General features: G+C 38.3%; 1 protein-coding gene across 4 annotated transcripts in view; it reads right to left on the reverse strand.

The window, feature by feature from the left end:
• Positions 1 to 282: 282 nt before the first annotated feature.
• The window catches only part of LOC108707243 (versican core protein), a 91,996-nt gene continuing 68,505 nt past the window's right edge, over positions 283 to 23,773 (reverse strand). For all 4 annotated transcript variants that reach the window (XM_041580487.1, XM_041580485.1, XM_041580486.1 and 1 more), the window contains 6 exons: positions 23,447 to 23,560; positions 18,716 to 18,874; positions 18,500 to 18,582; positions 4,875 to 5,019; positions 4,320 to 4,502; positions 283 to 3,456 (listed from right to left, as the gene is read on the reverse strand). In XM_041580487.1, the coding sequence (XP_041436421.1) occupies positions 3,326 to 3,456; positions 4,320 to 4,502; positions 4,875 to 5,019; positions 18,500 to 18,582; positions 18,716 to 18,874; positions 23,447 to 23,560 (815 nt within the window). In that variant the 3' untranslated portion in view covers positions 283 to 3,325. The remainder of the gene's footprint in view (positions 3,457 to 4,319; positions 4,503 to 4,874; positions 5,020 to 18,499; positions 18,583 to 18,715; positions 18,875 to 23,446; positions 23,561 to 23,773) is intronic.

The following is a 23,773-nucleotide window of genomic DNA, read 5'->3' on the forward strand; positions in this document are numbered from 1 at the left end:
TTGAACCCTTTGTAAGTTATGGCCAGAGTGTTTTCCAGACATTGTGCAGCGCTTCGTTCGGGATGTGTCTGCTATAAAAAGGGACTTAGAAGCAAACATTCCCTGGTGGAAAAACAAAAGTTTAGAATGAATAATATTTCAGATAATGGGACCTCCTCAGCAAACCTGGATTAGTCAAATAAACATTTGAGTGTTTATTAATTTGATCTATAATTACACATTCTTCTGTTAAAAAATAATTAAAAAAAAAAAGAATAAATAAAAACACTAGGAACCAAAGACTAGCAAACCAAAAAAGTTTCTTTGGTGAAACAGAAGCATTTCATTCACAAATACCCAAAGGTTCACATTATATACTATACAAGTTATAATATAAATACAGGGGGGGGGGAGAAGGTATTATGTGCATTGTAATAGAAAAAAAACATACAGGTCAACACTATGGTGCATTGTTGTCAAGTACAAAATATGATTAGGCAAGGTGCAGCAGTCAGAAAGGAATGCATCAATCACACTCTCAGTTATTAGCACTTGGTTAAAAATCCATATCTGTTTCATTTCATGGAGTGGCTCTCTTCCAGCTTCAATGGCTGCCATGACAGTAGGCCGATTGCAATAAATATACTTTGTTCATTGGATTCCATCAAATAAAATGATATAATAAAATAACACTTTGGGAATAGGTGCCAAGTCTTGGATTCCGGGAACTACTTGAGCTGGCTACAAAGGTGAATGATGATCACAGTTATCTGGCCAATCAGATCCATGCAAAGAAGTGCAGCCCCCACACAATTCTAGCTTGGCCAACAAGCCAATGTTTTGAGTCTTAGGTTGGTTTGGCTGAAATAATTAAACCAAATGTTTGATTGCACAAAACACTTGCCCAGATTCATGGCCACAACAGCCAGTGAGTGACCAGCTTTAAATTATTACTTCACTTCCAGTCCCCTTTTAGACGGTTCAGTTTAATAATAACCAACATAATTGCAGAGCATCTTTTCTGCTTTTGTTAATATCGTCCTACTCTAATATTTCAGGGATACATTATGAACCCTTCTCTACTAATACAGGGCAATTTTTTTCAAGAATAGTGATGGGCGAATTTGTCCCGTTTCGCTGGGTAAATTCATGAATTTCCCACGAAATTTGCAAAATGGCGAAATATTGAAGTCAATGGGCGTCAAAATTATTCTGACGTGCGTCAATTTTGATGGCCGCAACAATTTTTATACACCCACCTATTTTGTTCAAACGCAATAAAGTCAATGGGTGTCCGACTTATTTTGACGTGCTTAAAAATTTTTGTGCGTCAAAATTAGTCGGACACCCATTGACTTTATTGCTACTATTCTGATGTGCCACCAAATTTTGACTCAGTTGATTTTTTTGCCGGCAAATTTTCTCCGCAGTTTCGCAAATTTAATTGCCGATGTCGAAAAGCGGAAATTCGCGCCTGCCGAATTTCTTCACCTATCACTATTCATGAATAATTTCATTGTTTACTAGAAAATAACTATATTTGTAGGATGTTACCCTGGAGCTGTCCCAGTGGATTTGGTGTCTATAGGGCTTTCTCGAAGATAATGGTGTAAAAGCTATAGTAATGATCTTCCAGCAATTTCATTCCAACATTTGTAAACTCAATAAAATATTATGGTTGGTTTTTCACAAATGGAGGAATAAAAGAAAAAAGAACCCATGGCAATGAGCCTTCCATAAGTGAAATCAGAACGGCTTTCTACATTTGTTCATATTTGCTTCACAGCTGCCGCATTCATCACTACACATTCATTTTCTCATTAAAAAAGACCTAAAAAATTACTATATGTACAAAATTTTTCACTTTTTTTGTTCTATTTTTTTAATAAAACATTGTAAAATGCACCCTTGCAATGGTTAGTTGTTGAAAGACAGCAACACTGGACTGGAGCCTTTTTTCCTATGTGCGAAAGATACAAAGCAAAATCAAAACTGACTCAGCTTGGGTTATTGGTATTGCATCTATTCATGCAGCAGTCGAAACACTGGCATCAAAAAAGTGATGCAACATACAATTTGATGCAAATATGGTACATCTGGTCTAGGTCTGATTTTGCTTCAGTAATCATTTATAAATGACTCCCGGGTGAATTAGCAATTTACATCTATTGAAAGTACAATGAAAGACAATTCAGGGGTCATTTACAACTGATCCATGAGCGCTAAAGGGCACAAAACCATGCCCCTAGGTGCTCATCGCACTTGACTTGCAGCACAGGCAGTGCTCTTGTGGCAGACTGAAAATCTGGCTCAAGGTGAAAAGCACAGTGGGTTCAGATGCAGAGCAGTCCTTATCCTCGGACCCATAAAGGTCCTATTGCAGTCTGAACCTGCAACCACTCCCTAACTTGCACGTCTGAATGACATGCAAGATGGGGAATGGTAGGGAAGGGATGACACCTACATGCCTCCCCCTCCAGCCCCTCATGAATACAGCACTCTGAAACACAGGCAATGCTGTATTCATCGTAATGGTGGCAGGTTTCTGTGCTCCATTTTTTGTAGCAATGAATTTAGTATGTAGGGCAGAGTGCCAAGTGCAAAATCATGGAAGACTTTATCCCCCTTTTTTGTGCTTTGCACCCTACCTTGCTGATCATAAATGACCCCTTTCATCTGTTACAAAAGTGGTCCTGGACGAACAAGACAATGTTTCCATTATTGCAGGTGATAAAGTAGATCTCCTTCATTGTATTACCTGACACATAACATTTACATATTGTATGGCACATAATTTCATCATTGTTCTTAGTCTGGCACAAAGTTTTCTGCCACACACTCAATCTCCAGCCTTAATGTACTAAGCTCAATTTACACCAGTACTTGTGCACCAGAAGCAACTGCATTTCAATAAGACCTCCGGTGCACAAGTGGCATACTCTCTGACTCATATAGCGCTCATTAAATAAGTCCGACTTTAGTCTCACTAGTTCATTTTATATACATGATTAGAAAACATATTTAGATCATCTTATTTACAAAAGCATCTCCGCTAAGGTCAAGATGCTTAAATATTTAAAGGAAGCTTGTATCAATGCAATAAATCTGTTCCCGTTGTGATGAAATACATTAACTAATGGTTCTAGTAGGCTGGACAGGTAATGGTTTCATTTTTTTTGCTTACATCAGGTTTAGTCCCTATAAAAAGATTTAAGGTCAAAGTGTCTTATTTTTATTCGTCGCCATAGTCCAAGTCTAAGATATTACTCCTCAGAACTCTTGTGAAAGGCACTATAAATGAGGACTTTGGCAGTCAAGGTGTCTGCTGATGGTAGGTTAGGGTTGTTCAGCGTGGGGAATCTTGCCAAGTCCTGCTCCAGCTGTGGTGGTGTTTTGGAGAATTCATGGAAGTCCTCATCTCTGGTGGAGTAAACTTATAATAATATTTCTTAGAATAAGTCCTTTGGAAATTGGAAGCTGAAATGTTAAAGAAAAAATATATATCAGACAATAGACAGTTCATATATGTGTAATATAAGACTAAGTAATTGATAAATTGTTAGCTAATGGCAATGGCTCAATTAACGAAGAAGTAAAGGCTGCATCTAGTATTCTAGTAAGTGCACACCACTATCTTCTCGTTTGTCCCAGGGATCCTCTGCAGCTGCCCTGGGTTCTGCGCATGTGCAGTAGAGTAAGATCAAAACACAAAAAGGCAAATGTTTGCTCTACAGCACATATGCACCATCCAAGGCAGCAGAAAATATCCCAAGAAACAAGGAAGTGGGCTGAGAAGACCTAGATCAATGATCCCCAACCAGTAGCTCATGAGCAACATGTTGCTCACCAAACCCTTGGATGTTGCTCCCAGTGGCCCCAAAGCAGGTGCTTATTTTTGAATTCCTGGCTTGAAGGCAAGTTTTGGTTGCATGAAAACCCAGTGTACTGCCAAACAGAGTCTCTTATAGGCTTCCAGAACACAGGGACTACCAAATAGCTAATAACAGCCCTTATTTTGCACCACCCAGGACATTTTTCATTCTCGTGTTGCTTCCCAACTCATCAGAATGTTGCTCAATGGTAAAAAAAAAAAAGATTGGAGACCTCCAACCTAGATCAAGTCGACATAAATGAAAAACAGCAGTGTTTCCCCTTCATGAAACAGCCTAACAAGTTCAGTATAAGGCAACAACATAAAACATGTTCCCCTTGCATAAAAATAATTATTCAATATAAATATAATCCACCAATGAGGATTGGCTATACAGAACATAATGCAAATATGCACGTATTCGGGCATTCTCATCATTTCAGTACTGATATGAGTAAAAGGTACTTACATTTCAGACATGACACTTTAGGCAAATCCCATCGTCCGTCACCTCTGCATCTTATCATTGGCAAATGGCGCTGTACAAAGCCTTCTTTGCAGTGGTATCTGACCATAGAGTTTATCTCATAGCGAGGTTTAGCCTTTCCAAAGGTCTTGGCATTTTCTACCAAAGGAGGCTGTCCACAAGCAACTAAAACATTCCAAACATAATACATTATATGAAAAATATAACATAAAAATATACATTCAAATATAACAGTACATTTAAACTGCAGTATTTTAGCTGTAGTACTAAAGAGATTCCCAAAGTGTAGGGCCAGGTCCCTAACAAGGTGCTAAGCACAAATTATTCATGATAAAGCATTGGTTATGGTTCTGATACTTTATCTCAGGAGGACAAAAGCCAAACTTCAGAGATTGCTTATAGTTGGCTTCCTCTGAGGAGAACAGTTTTACTAATGTTGAAGAGGCTATTAGAAACAGAGATACTGTATAATGATTGGTGAAGTATAGGTCATTCATTCATGAATTTGCTAAAGACAAATGAATGGGAATACTGTACCTGTTCCCTTTTTGCAGGTGTAAGTAAGATGGTAGTTGCATGGTACATCATTCCACTGGCCATTTTCATGCCATATAATAACGACACAATCTTCGCCAGCAGAGAAGAAACTGTCTGGTTGGTTTGGCCTCCAGTTTTCATATTGCTGGAAGGAGAGATGGGGTATGATATTTAGATTAATCGGCCCCCTTAGCAGGTTTTCACATTTCGCAACATTGCCCACCAGATCCACTTGAAGATGTAATGCTGTTCATTTGAGATTTTATTGTTAAACATCATTATGACTTACCAATCCTGTATATATTCTAATCACAAATACAACTGACATTGCACAGCTCAAACAAGGCTGACATTTAGGGCCTTATCCGAATTTAAATAAAAAAGCATTTAAATAAAAAAAGTCAGACCAAACTAGAATCCACGATTTGACCTATTATTTAAAAAGCAAGATTTAATCGGATCGGGAACAAACAAAATCAAGCAAAATTGGAACTGTAGTTTTTTCCTGAATCACTCGGTTTTTTGGGCTTTTTCAAAAAAAGCCCAACTTTTTCAGATTTTTTGCCCGAAAAGTCAGAAATAGGGCAGACCACAGAAACTTAAATATAGGATAGGGACCTCTCCCATTGACATATATACAACCTCTGCAAGGTTGAGATGGCGGATTTTCAGATTCTGACTTTTTCCATCCTCCATCCATAATAAATCTAGAAATTTCCACTAAAAGTTTGGATTGTATAGTAAAAAAAACCTTGCTTTTTTTCAAGTTTTCAACATTCGGACTTTAATAAATAACCCCCTTAGTGTAATTTGATCCAGGGACTGGTCCAACTGCTCTTATGGAGTCAGGAATTTTTTTTCTCACTGGGAGGCAATTTGTAGACTTTAGATTCAGGTTTTCTAGCATCTATTAGCAGTTAGACAGAATTTAGCCAGATATAAATTTTGAAGTTGATGAATTTTTTTTTTTTTTTAAACACAATTTATGTTCTGCTTACATCAAGTTTGTGGAAAATAGACAAAACAACATAATAGGCTAAACTACACCAAAACGTCTTCATAAACCTTGGTCTTGTATGGGATAGACATATTCAATTCATTATTGTGAGTGTGGTGCTTTCATTATCTGGGTTAGAGAAGCCATTTCCTATATCTGTAACAAAGTTATGAGTTAAGGGGGGCCCTGACCAAATGTTTGACGTCAAGGTTTTACTAAACCAAGAAACCCACTGACAAACAATAAATGGAAGAACTGAAATTCATTGACCCACCAACTAATTCTGCAAAATGTAACCCCCTTTTTATTTCCTCCAATTACTCTTTTTCTGTTGATTCTTTGAGGATTCATGAATGTTGGGGTTTTTTCAGCTAGTTTGTTCCACAACTTGATGCCTGACACTTTATGGCTTCACATCTGATTACATCACAGAACACCTCTCAGCTTTACCGCTTTAGTTTTTCCCAAGGTTAATGCCAAACAGCTTTAACAGAACAGATTCACTTTATGCTCCTTTTTAATCTCCTGTCAACACGTTGGCAGCTTTCCTGCTACGATATTTAGCTCTGATTTTGAAGATGATAATATAAATATATGGGTTGAATTTCATTTTACGCAAAAGAATAATAAACAGCTTTACAGCTGAGTGATTAGGCTAGTGTTGGTTTTGTGACTCATGCAGAACTTCAGATACTGTATGTTTGTTGTTTATAGAATAATTTGCACGTCATAAAATTGTTCTGATAAGTCAAAATGGATACAGAAAGCCATATTTCCCTGTAGCATAGGTAAGGAAATTGGGGGAGGTGGTTGTCTTGCTGGTTGAAAGTTGGGTTCATGGTCGGGGGGCTGTTTGACTACTTTCTAACAGTCCAAGATTTTTCAAAACATTCTTTTTCCTTTGTTAAAATTCAGATAAAAAAAATAGACACATATAAGGGGAAGAAAATAAGCAATGCAAATAGCCTAAATCGGGGTGCCCAAACCTTTTGCAATGAGAGCCAGATTAACATTAAATTACAGGAATCGAGTAATCGTTGCAGTAATATTTGGGCACATTAGTGAAATGATCTGTCACTTGGACTATACAGCTGCCTGTGTGCTGAAGGTGTTAGTAATAGACACGTATTGGAACGTAGTGACGCCATACTTCTTTAGTTCACTGTACTGGCACGTCAGTAAGTCTATTGACACCGTCAGCACTAAATAAGTATACAAAAACAGTGCATCACTATGTGCCATTACGTGTCTATTACTAAAACCTTCAGCACACAGGCAGCAGTACAGACCAAGTGGCAGATCATTTCAATAATCTGCCTTAATATTACTGCTATGGGATTCCTGGTTGCACTGTGCTTGGGGGCCTCATTATTATTAATTTCATGATGTAGGCTGAGGGCCAGTGTAAATTTGAAAACGGCCGCAATTGGCCCCCTGGCTGCACTTTGGACATGCCTGGCCTAAATCCTTCTCCACAGTCTAAAGCTTTTCTCCTTTTGTTCACTGTAGAGCCATTGAGTGCACATACCCACTAATGTTTTCTTTAGTAAAGCCAAGGAATTAATTGTGTATACAGAGCTAAGTCAACCAAGCAAATTCTCATCAGTTGAATTAAGGATCACATTTCCTCTTTATTTGTGCATCAGATAGAATCTAAACAGCTCCAGGCCAACTGGCTCAAGTTTGAGCTTGCTTAGTTTATACTTTCTGATGGGAGGGATGCACAGACTTCCTAGCCAGAGAACTATAATCAATAGATTATCTGCCATTAGGGGTAAAGGGACCACCGTTTCTGGAAGTTGGTTCATTCAAAAGATATTACAATACAAAAATAACTTCAACTGATCCTTGGGGTGCTCAAGGGACCCGTAAAAAATGATTGAGCCAAAATTATGGGGTTAAGTGCTGAGGAACTCTTGTAATTGTCTGTAGTTTGAATTTTATGGTCACAGCCTCATTGCTCCCCTGCCTAATGAATTAAGAAATCTTTGGTGAGTACAGTTTATTGAGAAGCAGTGGCCAGCTCCATATTGTAGTTACCACCCTTTCCAGCTACAGTCAGGTGATCCCAGTGGTGGTGCTCAATAAAAGGGAAACCATTTGGGAGCTTTAACCTTAAAGGGATCCTGTCATCAGAAAACATGTTTTTTTTTTTCCAAAACGCATCAGTTAATAGTGCTACTCCAGCACTGCACTGAAATCCATTTTTCAAAAGAGCAAACAGATTTTTTTTATATTCAATTTTGAAATCTGACATGGAGCTAGACATTTGTGAATTTCCCAGCTGCCCCTGGTCATGTGACTTGTGCCTGCACTTTAGGAGAGAAATGCTTTCTGGCAGGCTGCTGGTTTTCCTTCTCAATGTAACTGAATGTGTCTCAGTGAGAAATGGGTTTTTACTATTGAGTGTTGTTCTCAGATCTACCAGGCAGCTGTTATCTTGTGTTAGGGAGCTGTTATCTGGTTTCCTTCCCATTGTTCTTTTGTTTGGCTGCTGGGGGGAAAAAGGGAGGGGGTGATATCACTCCAACTTGCAGTACAGCAGTAAAGAGTGATTGAAGTTTATCAGAGCACTAGTCACATGACTTGGGGCAGCTGGGAAAGTGACAATATGTCTAGCCCCATGTCAGATTTCAAAACTGAATATAAAAAAATCTGTTTGCTCTTTTGAGAAATGAATTTCAATGCAGAATTCTGCTGGAGCAGCACTGTTAACTGATTCATTTTGAAAATGAACCCTTTAACGTGCATGTATAAAGATATGTATATAGATTGATAATGTGTTGAATGCAAAGGACCTCTTGTCTTTGTCAAAATGATGGGCTCATCATAAGTGCTGCTATAAGGTCCTCCACTTGATCGGCAATGTGGTGCCAATTCATGCAATTTGCAAATGAACAGACTCATTCATTGGAAATTTTAACAAATAGTAGAAAAAAGGGTTAATTTTGAGCTTCTTTTTGATTCAAACAGATTATAGCAGAGGGCCTCCTTAGGTAGTTAAGTTTGAAAATTTTAGCTGCTTGTTTCATTCCAGCAGTTATGTGAGTCTGTGTGAAGTCTGGGCTCCAACCATCCAAAGAAAGTACAGCAGACTTACACCTCAGTCCCTAGGGGCCGACTGCTCGGTGCCATTAATACCAATGCTTATGCCCAATACGAAAAAACACTGTGTTTGCTTTGGCACAGAAGGTGTGCATTAGTAAACCACAGCAGTAACCAAAATGCATTTTCCATGTAGAGAACACAAACACAAGCTTGTATATCTTAAGCTGGAAATGCAGAAAGGAAATAAATAATAGCAAAATAATAAATTCCATTTTGGATTCTGCATTCTGTGAATATTTTCTTATTCCCCGCTCTTGTCTAAGTGTAATGAAACGCAGGACGTTTTGTCCCTGGAGGGATTAGTAGTTCCCTGGGCAGGGGATTAAATACTTGCAAAGTGCCTCCATTCACTTGTATGGCAATTGCATACAACCACGTGGGCTTTCACTTGGCATGCGGCAATGCCACAATCATGGTTTTGAAACCACAACTACAGTCACAAACTCTAAAACCCCGATTGCCATTGAACTTATTAAAAGTTCTTATTATAAAAAATACAAACAAATAACAGATCCAAATGATCTAAAAAAAAACACTAATACCTTGCAAACCTCTAAAAAAGTTTTTGGTCAATTCTTAGTTGAAAAAATGAAAAAACCTATAAAATTCTGATTTAAATTTTGATTCTGGTTTAAAAATGGTCCAATAGGATCAGCGCAGATCCCACTGACTTCTATAGCACCTGGACAACTTTTACTTGGAGAAGTTTGACATTAAAGGGATACTGTCATGGGAAAAAACTTTTTTTTACAAAATGAATCAGTTAATAGTGCTGCTCCAGCAGAATTCTGCACTGAAATCCATTTCTCAAAAGAGCAAACATATTTTTTTATATTCAATTTTGAAATCTGACACGGGGCTAGACATTTTGTCAGTTTCCCAGCTGCCCCTGGTCATGTGACTTGTGCCTGCACTTTAGGAGAGAAATGCTTTCTGGCAGGCTGCTGATTTTCCTTCTCAATGTAACCGAATGTGTCTCAGTGGGACATGGGTTTTTACTATTGAATGTTGTTCTTAGATCTACCAGGCAGCTGTTATCTTGTGTTAGGGAGCTGTTATCTGGTTACCTTCCCATTGTTCTTTTGTTTGGCTGCTGGGGGGAAAAGGGAGGGGGATGATATCACTCCAACTTGCAGTACAGCAGTAAAGAGTGAAGTTTATCAGAGCACAATTCACGACTTGGGGCAGCTGGGAAATTGACAATATGTCTAGCCCCATGTCAGATTTCAAAATTGAATATTAAAAATCTGTTTGCTCTGTCAGCTTTGAGAATCCAGTCCCCTGTCCCAACTCATTTCTGTATCAATGCATGAAATTGCTGATTGTGTCATCACCCTAAAAACCCTGTTGTTTCTTCAGGGCTTTTAACACCTCAGAAAATTAAATGTGTTTCAAGTCCTCTCCTGATCGCATAGTCAGAATTTATAAAGGAAGCCCTCTGGATTTTAAACCTGTAAAATCTAAAGTTGGGTACTACAAAAAAACAAAGCTGCTTGCAAAAGTGCTTAGGGGAAAGGTTTATAACCCATGTACAGCATAAATAATGAAATGCTAAAACGCAAATGTCACCTGGGGTGAGTTTGCTTTAATGGCAATAAATAGTGCTGAGATGTAGACAAGAAAGTCAGTTTATGAGGATATCCCTTTGTATACTCTGATCTCACGGGCGCTGAGCTCTTTTTAAAAGGGTTTTATAAATAGTAGCTTGGACATGGTTATATTGCAAATGCCTTATAAGGGAATTCCAGTTCAGCTGGAGATATTAGACTGCATTGGGCTCATTTAAACACCGCATTAATGTTCTGCTTGTTTTAAAGACATCATGTCATAATGCAAAGGTGACATTAAACTAAAGGTGGGATAAAACGCTTCAAGACGCTTATAGGAAGCAAAACATGTGCCGTTCAGCTCTGCGAGTGTACCTCATGTGTACCTCTGCTTTATTTTCACAGTTATTACTGTCTCACTAGAAAGCTATAAGGAAACCGTACACAAAAATAAAAATCTATTTATATTAGTACTTAAACTATTGACATATTTAGGCAAGTCAGAGGCATATTGGATCAGCACAAACAGCATTCTGAATTGCATTAACATGGCCCTTAGAAATAATATCCTGGTTCCAAAATATATATAACACGATTTAGGAGCATTTGATGGGAAATAAGGATATATAAGGATATCATTTACAATACTTTTAAAGTGCTTGAGTGCTTTAAATAATTAATAATGACTGGTAATCAGTATAAATTAATTCAAAACTTAACAATTAATTCGTAACGTTTAAAGTGCTTGATAGTGCTTTGCAATAAATTAATGTAATAATTACCTTAATTTATTGCAAAGCACTATCAACAAGCACTTTAAACTTTACGAATTAATTGTTAAGCTTTGAATTAATTTATGCTGATTACCAGTCATTATTAATTATTTAAAGCACTCAAGCACTTTAAAAGTATTGTAAATTAAATTGACTGGAGGGGGTTATTAGTAACTTGTAGATTAACTTACCTTGGTGTATAAGGATACACATTCGTGTGCAATATAATTGGTTGTAGCTACGATCATATTGTCATGAATTTTTTTTAAAAAAAACCTCTATATACATTGAATGAACTATATTACATTTGTAAATATATTTAATTAAAATCCATTTTTAAATTAATTGGTATTTAATCATTTAAATTATAGCATAAGCACTTTTTCTTAAATCATTTGATTATCACTAATTGATTAGTAACTTTGCACTCAACTGAGGGTATATTTATTAGGTAGTTGGAAATTAACTTGAGACTGCTGAGCGAGTTTGAAGCATGTGGGGTACTTTTTTCTTCTCATTTATTTAACAGTCCTTACTGACTAAGGTCAGACCTCTGCTTCTACCGCAGGATAAATAAATTAGATAAGGGGTCATTGTTTTTGTTTGATTATGTATCAAATTCTGTCATCAGTTTCACTAAAAGATATGGCAACACTTTAGCAGTATATACAGAATATTGAGAAGTAAATCATTTACCAAGGTTACAATTCCTCATTTGACCACATGGTGGTGATATGGAATAAACACTGAACGCAGAGCGGTATGAGTTACAAACATGTACGGATAATTTTAATATTATTAATGATTAAAGCAGCTAAGCCTAGATTTTGAAGATTATAAACATTCTGAGTGCTGGTCTCCATGGCAGAAAGGGTATGTAATAACCCGAAACATGTCGTGTAGTAGCCTTTAAATAAATACAACCACAGCGATTTTGCTATTGAGAAGTGCTCTCCTCATTTTTGAAAATTTGTCACTGGTTGGGATAGCGGTTTACCCAAGCGAGGATCGATGCATTCCTAAAAAAAAAGATTGAAAAGGCAGTGCGGAGGACATTATTTGTTTATTCTGCTGGTCTCCATGGCAGTTAGTATTGTTTCTGTAACTCCCTGTGACATAATTTTTTGAAGTTCAAGCATCACCTCTAGTTTTCTAGTTTAAATTAGTTTTATATAATTCTAGGACTTTCAGCTTTGGGCCAACAAAATAAACCTTTTTTTTTTTTTTGACTATTTACTAGAACCCAGTGCAAATATATTATGATTATTTTCAAGCAAAAGTTCAGTAATCGGCTTTCACCTCTCCTTAAAATGGTTGAGAATTTCGAATAAAGTGATTTTCCATGTTGCTATGCTGGCCAGGCAGGCAGTTTTAATTGACTCAGACAATGAAAGGTTATTATTATTATTATTATTATTATTATGAAAAGCCAGAATATCCGTAACTGTTTGTATCTCACTCAGTTGGCTGTAGGGACTCCCAGCAGTGCATGTGACTGAGAAATCTCCCTGGCTGAGTACAGGTGCAGTAACCAGCGTTCCCGACTCTCTGACAGATGTACTGTACTAATGACACAACCACCTGTGCTCAGAATGTGAGATCTGGAAACCATGAACAGTAGGGGGTCATGAGTACTGACGTTACCCACCACTGTTCTTGACATAATGTACGTGAATGGCATGATACAAAGAGCTTTCTGTTACAAGGAAGAGCACTCTGTATGAGCTGCATTACTGAAGGCTCCTGTGCCATGCAATTATGTATGTCTTGAATATGAATATATTTTTATATCCTTCCTTGCCAGAAAGCACTCTCCTATTAATATCTATAGTCCCGAATATCATCCTTTATTTATAGCCCCAACATATGCAGAGTTTTCATTCTAATGTCTCTGCAACAGAAATTAAGGGGAGCTTCCAGTATGTTACTGAGATGTAGGAGAAAAGAAAAGCGCCCAGGCAGAAGGTAAAAGGAGAACATATATGGGCAAATTCACTAAGCGCCGAACGCTAGCGTTACATAGTTACATAGTTACATAGTTAAATTGGGTTGAAAAAAGACAAAGTCCATCAAGTTCAACCCCTCCAAATGAAAACCCAGCATCCATACACACACCCCTCCCTACTTTTAATTAAAATTCTATATACCCATACCTATATTAACTATAGAGTTTAGTATCACAATAGCCTTTAATATTATGTCTGTCCAAAAAATCATCCAAGCCATTCTTAAAGGCATTAACTGAATCAGCCATCACAACATCACCCGGCAGTGCATTCCACAACCTCACTGTCCTGACTGTAAAGAACCCTCTACGTTGCTTGAAATGAAAGTTCTTTTCTTCTAGTCTAAAGGGGTGGCCTCTGGTACGGTGATCCACTTTATGGGTAAAAAGGTCCCCTGCCATTTGTCTATAATGTCCTCTAATGTACTTGTAAAGTGTAATCATGTCCCCTCGCAAGCGCCTTTTTTCCAGCGAAAACAACCCCAACCTTGACAGTCTACCCTCATAATTTAAGTCTTCCGTCCCTCTAACCAATTTAGTTGCACGTCTCTGCACTCTCTCCAGCTCATTTATATCCCTCTTAAGGACTGGAGTCCAAAACTGAACTGCATACTCCAGATGAGGCCTTACCAGGGACCTATAAAGAGGCATAATTATGTTTTCATCCCTTGAGTTAATGCCCTTTTTTATGCAAGACAGAACTTTATTTGCTTTAGTAGTCACAGAATGACACTGCCCAGAATTAGACAACGTGTTATCTACAAAGACCCCTAGATCCTTCTCATTTAAGGAAACTCCCAACACACTGCCATTTAGTGTATAACTTGCATTTATATTATTTTTGCCAAAGTGCATAACCTTGCATTTATCAACATTGAACCTCATTTTCCAGTTTGCTGCCCAGTTTTCCAGTTTAGACAGATCACTTTGCAAAGTGGCAGCATCCTGCATGGAACCTATAGTTCTGCACAATTTAGTATCATCTGCAAAAATAGAAACAGTACTTTCAATGCCCACCTCCAGGTCATTAATAAACAAGTTGAAAAGCAAGGGACATAGTACAGAGCCCTGCGGTACTCCACTAACAACACTGGTCCAATTAGAAAATGTTCCATTTACCACCACTCTTTGTAGTCTATCTTTTAGCCAGTTCTCTATCCAGGTACAAATACTATGTTCCAGGCCAACATTCCTTAATTTAACCAGTAACCTTTTGTGTGGCACTGTATCAAATGCTTTAGCAAAGTCTAAGTAAATCACATCCACTGCCATCCCAGAATCGAGGTCTCTACTTACATTATCGTAAAAAGAAATTAAGTTAGTCTGGCAAGATCTATTACGCATAAAACCATGCTGGCACAAACTCATAGTATTATGATTTGCTATGAAGTCCAGTATCTTATCCTTTATTAACCCTTCGAAAAGCTTTCCTAGTACTGACGTCAGACTAACTGGCCTATAGTTTTGAGGCTGAGAACGGGATCCTTTTTTGAATAGAGGCACCACATTAGCAATTCGCCAGTCTCTCGGCACTATGCCAGATCTCAATGAATCCTGAAAAATTAAGTAAAGAGGTTTGGCAATCACAGAGCTAAGCTCGCTAATTACCCTGGGATGAATACCATCTGGCCCTGGACCTTTGTTAATCTTAACATGTTCAAGTCTCTTTTGAATTTCTTCATGTGTGAACCATGCATCATTAGTTGTATTACTAGAATTGGGAGTGTTAAGAAGGAAACCTTCACTTACTGGTTCTTCATTTGTGTAGACAGATGAAAAATACGAGTTCAGAATCTGCGCTTTTATTTTGTTTTCATCAACCAGCTGACCCCCCTCTGATAGTAAGGGTCCCACCCCTTCCTGCTTCATTTTTTTACTATTGACATATTTAAAAAATAATTTTGGATTTTTTTTACTGCTTGCTGCAATATCCTTTTCTATAGCAATTTTAGCTTGCCTTATAGCTTCATTGCATGATTTATTGGCCTCCTTGTACCTTATAAATGTTTCGGCTGTACCAGCTAACTTGAAAGCCTTAAAAGCACGTCTTTTCTTACTCACCTCAACACCAACGCTTCTATTGAACCAAAAAGGTTTTGCTTTGCAACGACGTTCCTTGCTTACAAGTGGAATATACTGACAAGTGAATATACTGACAAGCGTTACTTCGCTAGCGTTTGGCATTTTCGTTACTGCGCTAGTGTTACTTCGCACCCTTACGCCTGGCGAAGTTTCACTAGCGACGTAACTACGCAAATTCACTAACGCGCGCAGTGTACTCAACGCTACCTTTTACGCTAGACTTCCTTCGCCACCTCAGACCAGGCGAATCGCAATAGAGTAGATAGGGATTGCTTCAAAAAAAGTCAAAAATTTTTCTAAGTCCCAAAAAACGCTGGCATGTTTTCTACATTATGGGTGATAGGCTGAAAAAGATCGAAAAAATTTTTGGGGCTCCCCTCCTTCCCCCCTACATTTCCTGACTCATGGCAACTTACCTAGACAGTGGGCACATGTGTAGGGCAAAATAAAAATTTTATTTGAGGTTTTGAAGGTTTTCTAGCCATTTGTAGTGCTGATACGTATTCCTCCATTGAAATTTGAATTTGGCGCCCTATGCAAATTAGCCTTCGCTAGCGTAACTTCGCTTCACTTAGCGAATCAACGCTAGCGCAACTTCGCAGCCTTACGCTACCCGAGCGCAACTTCGGATTTTAGTGAATTTGCGAAGCGCTGGCAAAACTACGCCTGGCGAAGTGTGGCGAAGTGCGGCGAAGTGCGGCGAAGTTAAGCCTGGCGCAACTACGAATCTTAGTGAATTTGCCCCATAGACTCTGGCCAACTAGCGTCACTGAAACCCAATCTGTGCATGTGGGTGGCCTGATTGCAATATTTGGTCCACTAAAGGTGGCCATAGACATATCAATCATGATCTTTCTTGAAAAGATCATTCGTTTCAATACACACGTGTAGAGCGGAATCGTCAGATATACAGTTAGAAACAATAGAATTCTACCTGTATCTGACGATTCAGCACTAACAATGGCCGATGTTTGGGTGCCTACAAAGGCAGCCAATCAAAATTTTCCCTCCAGCCCAATGGACGAGCTGACCCATAGCCAAGTTTTCTGCCGATATTGGTCGGCTCTTTTCCCACCATACACACACCTAATATCGTTTGAAAATTTGTTTTGTACGATATTATCTGTGTGTCAATGGCCACCTTTAGTTACAGGTAGTCCAGTGATTACCCAGTTGGGCCAAATATTGCGATAAATTTGCAATCCCACCAGTTTGACTTACCAATTAAGCGACTCATTGTAGAAAAAGTGGTCTATGTGACAATTATTGTTAAAAATAACGCAAAGAGGAATAAAACAATATTATATCAAGCAAAGCTTTCTTTGACCTCATTAGTATTTTTCAGTAAGCGCTAATGAATATGTTGGCCCACCTACCCAGCCCTGTACAACAGGCACAACAAAAATAGCCATAGACTGTTGGGAAAACCATAGAAAGAAAATAAAATATTTGCAAATGAAGGGTAAATGGATATCTCCTCTTTTTCTTTCTCACTTTCTATTTCTCTCATTTTTTCCTTTGATGAATACCTAGTGGTTCTAGTGATAATATTGTGTTTCATGGCATGACACTGCACAAAGACAGGATTTTTCTACTTCCTTTAATATTTGTTCAAGCTGAGAAACTATCAGTGTTACAGTAATTAAATCTATTTTCACATGCAGTGAGTCCAGAGCAAAATGTGCCACATTATCCAGACAAGCACAAAACAAAGGTTATCATCTGCAACGCTTAATGGACGAGATTGAAGGTAAATGGCTCTTGTGTTGGACAAAACCTTCTGTTTTTTTAGTGATGCAGAGTAACTTTAGCTGTAGCTAGGCAAATCATTAAACTGAAGCCTTTCCAAACCTCTGCTTTCTGTCTCTTCCAAATATCTAGAGTTTGGTTTCTAAGTGACTTTGACAAAATGGCAGAGTGCCTGGATCTAATACTTGCACAAAATGCTAATCTGTGCCGAGCAATCAGATAAAGTGGCACAATGGGCTGCTACTGCCAGATCCTTGTACCCTGGCACTCGTCTGCTCATACCCAAAGCCCTGTAGGAGTTCAGGATAATGAAATAATCAGGATATGCCATGTCCTTTGTTTATGGAAAAGTGGCATTTGGCCCTGGAGAGGCTGAAACCACAGTGCAAATGAAGTGATCTCACTGAGAGTTATTTGCCAGCACACTCTTGAGGTTTTCCAGCTGGGATAGTCTCTGTTTTGCACAAATTACAGACTTATTACATAAAATCCACTTCTCCAGAAAAATATGTACCTATCTAATGAATGCGTTGTGTACACAAATACTGGTAGATAGACAGACACATTATCTTTTCCCAACCAAAGATAATTCTAAGCAACTTTGTAATAATCGTCATTAAATAACATTTGCAAAGAGTTATTTTATTGCAATGGTTATGGGTTCTTTTTTTTTAAAGGGAAAATTTACCTCCTTTTTACATCTGTCTCTGCTCAGTGGAACCTGCTCCCCAACCCTTACCTGGTTCTGCAATCCCCATCGGAAAAACAACAGAAATCTTATTAGCTTTTTCCAGCATTTACATAGACCCTGACAGCACTCTCACACATAACTATTGTTATTATTCATTTTTAAAAATGATCATTCTAAACTGCCTGGCTACTAGTGAAAATTGGACCCTAGCAACCTAATTGCTGTGAAATTGCAAACTGCAGAGTTGTTGGCCACAAGCGGAATAATACATGTTTTTTTATTACAGGGTTGTGCCTTTATAATACAGGTATTAGACATGTTATGCAGAATGCTCGGGACCTGGGGTTTTCCGGATAATGGATCTTTCCATAATTTGGATCTTCATACCTTAAGTCAACTAGAAAATGATGTAAACATTAAATAAACCCAATAGGTTGGTTTTGCTTCCAACAAGGAAGTATCTAGCTGGAGATCAAGTACAAGGTACTGCTTTATTATTACAGAGAAAAAGAAAATCGTTTTTAAAAATGTGGATTATTTGGATAAAATGGAGTCTATGGGAGACTGCCTTTCAGTAATTCGGAGCTTTATGGATAACAGGTTTCCGGATCCCATACCTGTACTGGTTTAGAACTGGTGGTGGACAACATATTAATGAGCACATCAGACTTACCGCTGTGCTTCCATCAGTCCATCGGAAATCATTCTCAAACATCTTATCATTGAGCCCAATCCACTGGTAATCATGCCCTAAACCTTTTAGAGAAGGAGAAAAATATACTTAAATATAAGCACAAACTAGTGAAAGAGTGGCATATATAACCATGATCCCACTACAGTAATAAGAACATGCTTTAAAGGATGCCAAAAAGAACAGAAAAAGACTTACGGTTGACAAAAGTCTGCTCGTCATTGGACATAATACTTGTCAGGTGACCTCCTTGTACCCGGCACTCTCGCTCAGCTGCGTCCCAGGTGCGCCGATGGGCGAAATATTTGTAACAGTGACCTTGGAATTTGTGCCAGCCATAGTCACAGACTTCAGTGTCTGAAACAGACAGAATAAAATACATGACTTTATTCCCTTTATCATATTAGTAGGAGGAGTCACAGGAGCGAAAATGTATCCGCTAAATGATATGTGATCAAACAAAGGGGCTGGAATATGTAGGTTTGCAGTAATTTGTAGTATCGTGTATATAACAGTAACATTGAGCAAGGTAGCTGGCTGCTGATCATGATGTGTTTATAGGGTCACGGCACACAGGCAGATTCGGAGATATTAGTCGCCCGACGACAAATCTCCTCTTCTTCGGGGCAACTAATTCCCCCCGAACTGCCTCCTCTGCCTTCCCGTCGGCGGGATGGCACTCAAAGCGATTTGTTTTCCAAAGTCCTTGTCAGGCAATTTCGGACAACTTCAGAAAACGAATCTCGTCCAAATCGCACGAAGAAGAGGAGATTTGACGCAGGGGCGACTAATCTCCCCGAATCTGCCTGTGTGCACTGACCTATGGGTGTGTGGAAGGCTTGGAACAATGGCTGATGAGTTCTTTAAAAAGAACATTCTAATTCTGGAAGCGGATTCCAGATTTCTAACCGACTATCTGGCTTCAATCACACATCTCACCCAACATGCCAGAGATAGGGCTGAGAAACATGACAGCTCTGATTGCTCTGACACTCACTGCCTACCTTGTACAGCACAAAAAGAAAATAATATTATCTATCTATCTTAGAGGATGGAACCATCCAAATCAATAGCAGTAGCTTTGCTTTATGTATTTTAAATCTCATACATAATAATGGCCTGCTCAACAATTTACTAGTAATACATCAAGCTGTTACAATACCTGCATATTAGATAAAAGTAGTTACACTCTGAAAGGTAGCAGTATCATTCTATTAATAAAATTAAATGCTATCCTGCACATGTGTATACAGAATCATGCAATTGTCATTTTGCATAATGACTGTCGCAATGCAAAGATTTCTGTTATTCCTACAAATGTGCACAAAAACCCCCTGCTGCGTTATATTTATATTGTTACAAGACACATCCTTGAAGACCTGTGATAGTTACTTAACAGGGGAAACAAATATCTCTAAAGGTATAACACATACTGTATCCAAGAAACTACAAGTAGTAAAATTTAATCTGACAAGTAGCCCACACCCATCCGGTGGTACAACCTGGTGCATCATTAGTCTGCTTGGCTGTTCCTAATGTCCCATGAACCTAACACTGACGCGGCACAAATGAGTCCCACGCCAGACAAATGCGTCCACATCTCTTAAAGTTTTATTTTGTCTGGCAGAATGGAAATTTGGCAACGGTTGCTTTTCTCAGTTCCCAAACCACTGCCGAGCTCTACATTTAAAGGAAAAATAAATGGTGCTAGTAGATGATAAGGAAGGAAACATTTTAGCTGCTAAAAAAAGTGGAGAAACTTCATGAGGAAAGTTTGTGCGACTTTGGAAAACGAATTGCTCCGAGTGCCATCCCACCATAGCCTGCGGAAATGCAGGGGAGGCAGTTCGGGGAGATTAGTTGCCCCGAAGAAGAGGAGAATTGTCGCCAGGCAACTAATCTCCCCGAATCTGCCTGTGTGCCCTGACCCTTAGGGGTAAGTGCTTCTTTAATTAAAGGGGACCCGTCACCCAAACAAATCCTATTTTATCATGTTAGTCAAGCAAAATGAACTTTAATTACACTGTATAAATTATTTGAATCTTGTTTCCATCAGTCTGGGAACTCATAATTATAGCAACCAGGAAGGAGCCATTTTGTGGACACTGTTATTAAGACAAGCCTTGTATCATCTCAGAATCTTGTTTGTGCACCAGGGGACAGGCACCCAATGTCCATCCCCATGCCCTGGTTACATAATTAAATCATTAAGAGCGCTGGGGGAATGTAGGGAGAGCGGTGACATCTAGGAAGTGCTGAATGGAAAGTGAAAGTGATTGCTTGCCCCGCCTCTATGCCTAAGGACTTTTATTATACAGATTTTTATGTCTGGGTGACAGGTCCACTTTAAATTAAGTATAGCAGCAGAGCAGATGTAGTTCAAGATGAACCATGTCATTTACATTAGTGACAGTGAGTGAAGATTATATAAAAATACAGGTATGGGATCCGTTACCCAGAAACCCATTATCCAGGAAGCCCATCTCCCATAATCAAATATTGCTAATTTTTAAAAATGATTTCCCTTTTCTCTGTAATAATAAAACAGTAGCTTGTACTTGATCCAAACTAAGATAGAATTAATCCTTATTGGAAGCAGAACCAGCCTATTGGGTTTATTTAATGTTTACATAATTTTCTAGTAGACATGGTATGGAGATCCAAATTACAGAAATATCCGTTATCCAGAAAATGCCAGGTCCAGAGCATTCCAGAAAACAGGTCCTATACTTGTATGTTTATGTAACTTTGTTTTATAGAAACAAAGGGGCCTTCGCAAAAAGTCTGGACACCTCTGCAAAGTGCATGTGTGTTAATAGAATGGATAATGTAAATGTTTCAGGTAAGAATAGAATTAGGTGGTCAGAGCATAAGATGATATTGTGAAGATATTTAACAGTGCGCGACTTTATACATATACAGGTATGGGATCTGTTATCCAGAAACCCGTTATCCAGAAAGCTCCGAATTACGGAAAGGCGTCTCCCATAGACTCCTATACAATGAAAACCATAAAGTCTGAGGTTGAAGGAGACAAGTTTAACCCAATCTGGGATCTGTTATCCAGAAACCCGTTATCCAGAAAGCTCCGAATTACGGAAAGGCGTCTTCCATAGACTCCTATACAATGAAAACCATAAAGTCTGAGGTTGAAGGAGACAAGTTTAACCCAAGATTCAAGCAAAGTGTATGGGACTTCAGACTCAGTACATTTTGAGACGGTTACATTCCAGGCTTTGCTGTTGAGGGAACATAGTGAAATTGATTTGATCACTACAAAAGAGACATTTGAAACTGATTACGTATCAAAGGAAGAAGGGGATGGTACAATAACAATTAGCCCTGTGGAGGAGCATCTGGTGACAGTAAACCTTGTTATAGACTCCGTTGTACAGGTTAACTCTGTATAATTAATCCTTATTGGAAGCAAAACCAGCCTATTGGGTTTATTTAATGTTTACATGATTTTTTAGTAGACGTTAGGTATCAAGATCCAAGTTAGGGAAAGATCCGTTATCTGGGCAACCCTAGTTCCCAAACATTCTGGATAACAGGTCCCATATCTGTATTTATGTCTCACAAGAATAGGGAAATTTGATTGTACAGAACCAGTTCAATTTGTAATTGGTTTTCATTTTTTATTATTTAAGGTTTTTGAGTTGCTCAGATTTTTATTCAGCAGCTCTTAAATTTGCATTTTAAGCAATCTGGTAACTAGAGTCCGAATTGCCCTAGGAACCATGTATTGATTTGAATAAGAGACTGGAATATGAATAGAAGAGGTCTGAATATAAAGATGAGTAATAAAAATTAGCAATAATAATGCATTTCTAGCCTTACAGAACGTTTGCTTTATAAAAGGGGTCAGGGACGCCCATTTGAAAGCTGCACAGAGTTAGAAGAAAAAGGCAAACAACTATAAAACAATAAGATATAAAATGAAAACCAATTGAAAAGTTGCTTAGAATTGGCCATTCTATAACATACTAAAAGTTACCTTAAAAGTGAACTACCCCTTTAATAATCAGCCTTGTATCAATTGCTTAAAGGGATACTGTCATGGGTTAAAAGCGCATCAGTTAATAGTGCTGCTCCAGCAGAATTCTGCACTGAAATCCATTTCTCAAAAGAGCAAACAGATTTTTTTATATTCAATTTTGAAATCTGACATGGGGCTAGACATATTGTCAATTTCCCAGCTGCCCCAAGTCATGTGACTTGTGCTGATAAACTTGGATCACTCTTTACTGCTGTGCTGCAAGTTGGAGTGATATCAACCCCCTCCCCCCCCAGCAGCCAAACAAAAGAACAATGGGAAGGTAACCAGATAACAGCTCCCTAACACAAGATAGCTGCCTGGTAGATCTAAGAACAACACTCAATAGTAAAATCCCATGTCCCACTGAGACACATTCAGTTACATTGAGAAGGAAAAACAGCAGCCTGCCAGAAAGCATTTCTCTCCTAAAGTACAGGCACAAGTCACATGACTGGGGGCAACTGGGAAATTGACAAAATGACTACCCCCATGTCAGATTTCAAAATTGAATATAAAAAATCTGTTTGCTCTTTTGAGAAATGGATTTCAGTATTTCTGCTGGAGTAGCATTTCATTTTCCGAGTTTAGTGCTCCTTTAAAGTAGGTTGGAATGTTTGTTGAAAAATGATATTATCTTTCATTATGCAGAGTGTCAGTATTTATTATTTGGTTGTATATATACTGCTGTTTCATCTGCATATGTCCAACCTTGAAGTGGGCAATGCTACAACCATCCCGAAGTGAATCAGGCTTTACAACATACAATCGAATTTTCCAAATTCCACCCTCAGTTTAAACAGAAACATGATAGCACTGTATGTATGGAACAGGACCTTAAATGCAGCTGAATATTCACTATTTAAGGAATGATTAATTCATTAGAGACTTACCTTGATCACAAAGTGATCCAGTGTAGCTAGGAAGACAGATACACTTAAAGGAGTTTATGCCATCAACACATGCTGCTCCATTCCGGCAAGGATTTGACTGACATTCATCTGTATCTGATTAAGTAGACAGCCATTGTTAGTATGGGAAAATATACAATTTTGGTAAATAATATTTCTTAAGACAATGGTACAGGGCTACATGACTACAGCAGAAATTAATTTGTGAGCTTCGGGTAAATACACAACTACAAAGAATAATTTTATAGCTTTTTGTCAGTACTAAATTAAAATACTATCCCTTCACATGATGCCCTGCCTGATGATTAG

This window comes from Xenopus laevis, chromosome 1S (assembly GCF_017654675.1).
Source record: "Xenopus laevis strain J_2021 chromosome 1S, Xenopus_laevis_v10.1, whole genome shotgun sequence".
In the NCBI taxonomy this organism is placed as follows: Eukaryota; Metazoa; Chordata; class Amphibia; order Anura; family Pipidae; genus Xenopus; species Xenopus laevis.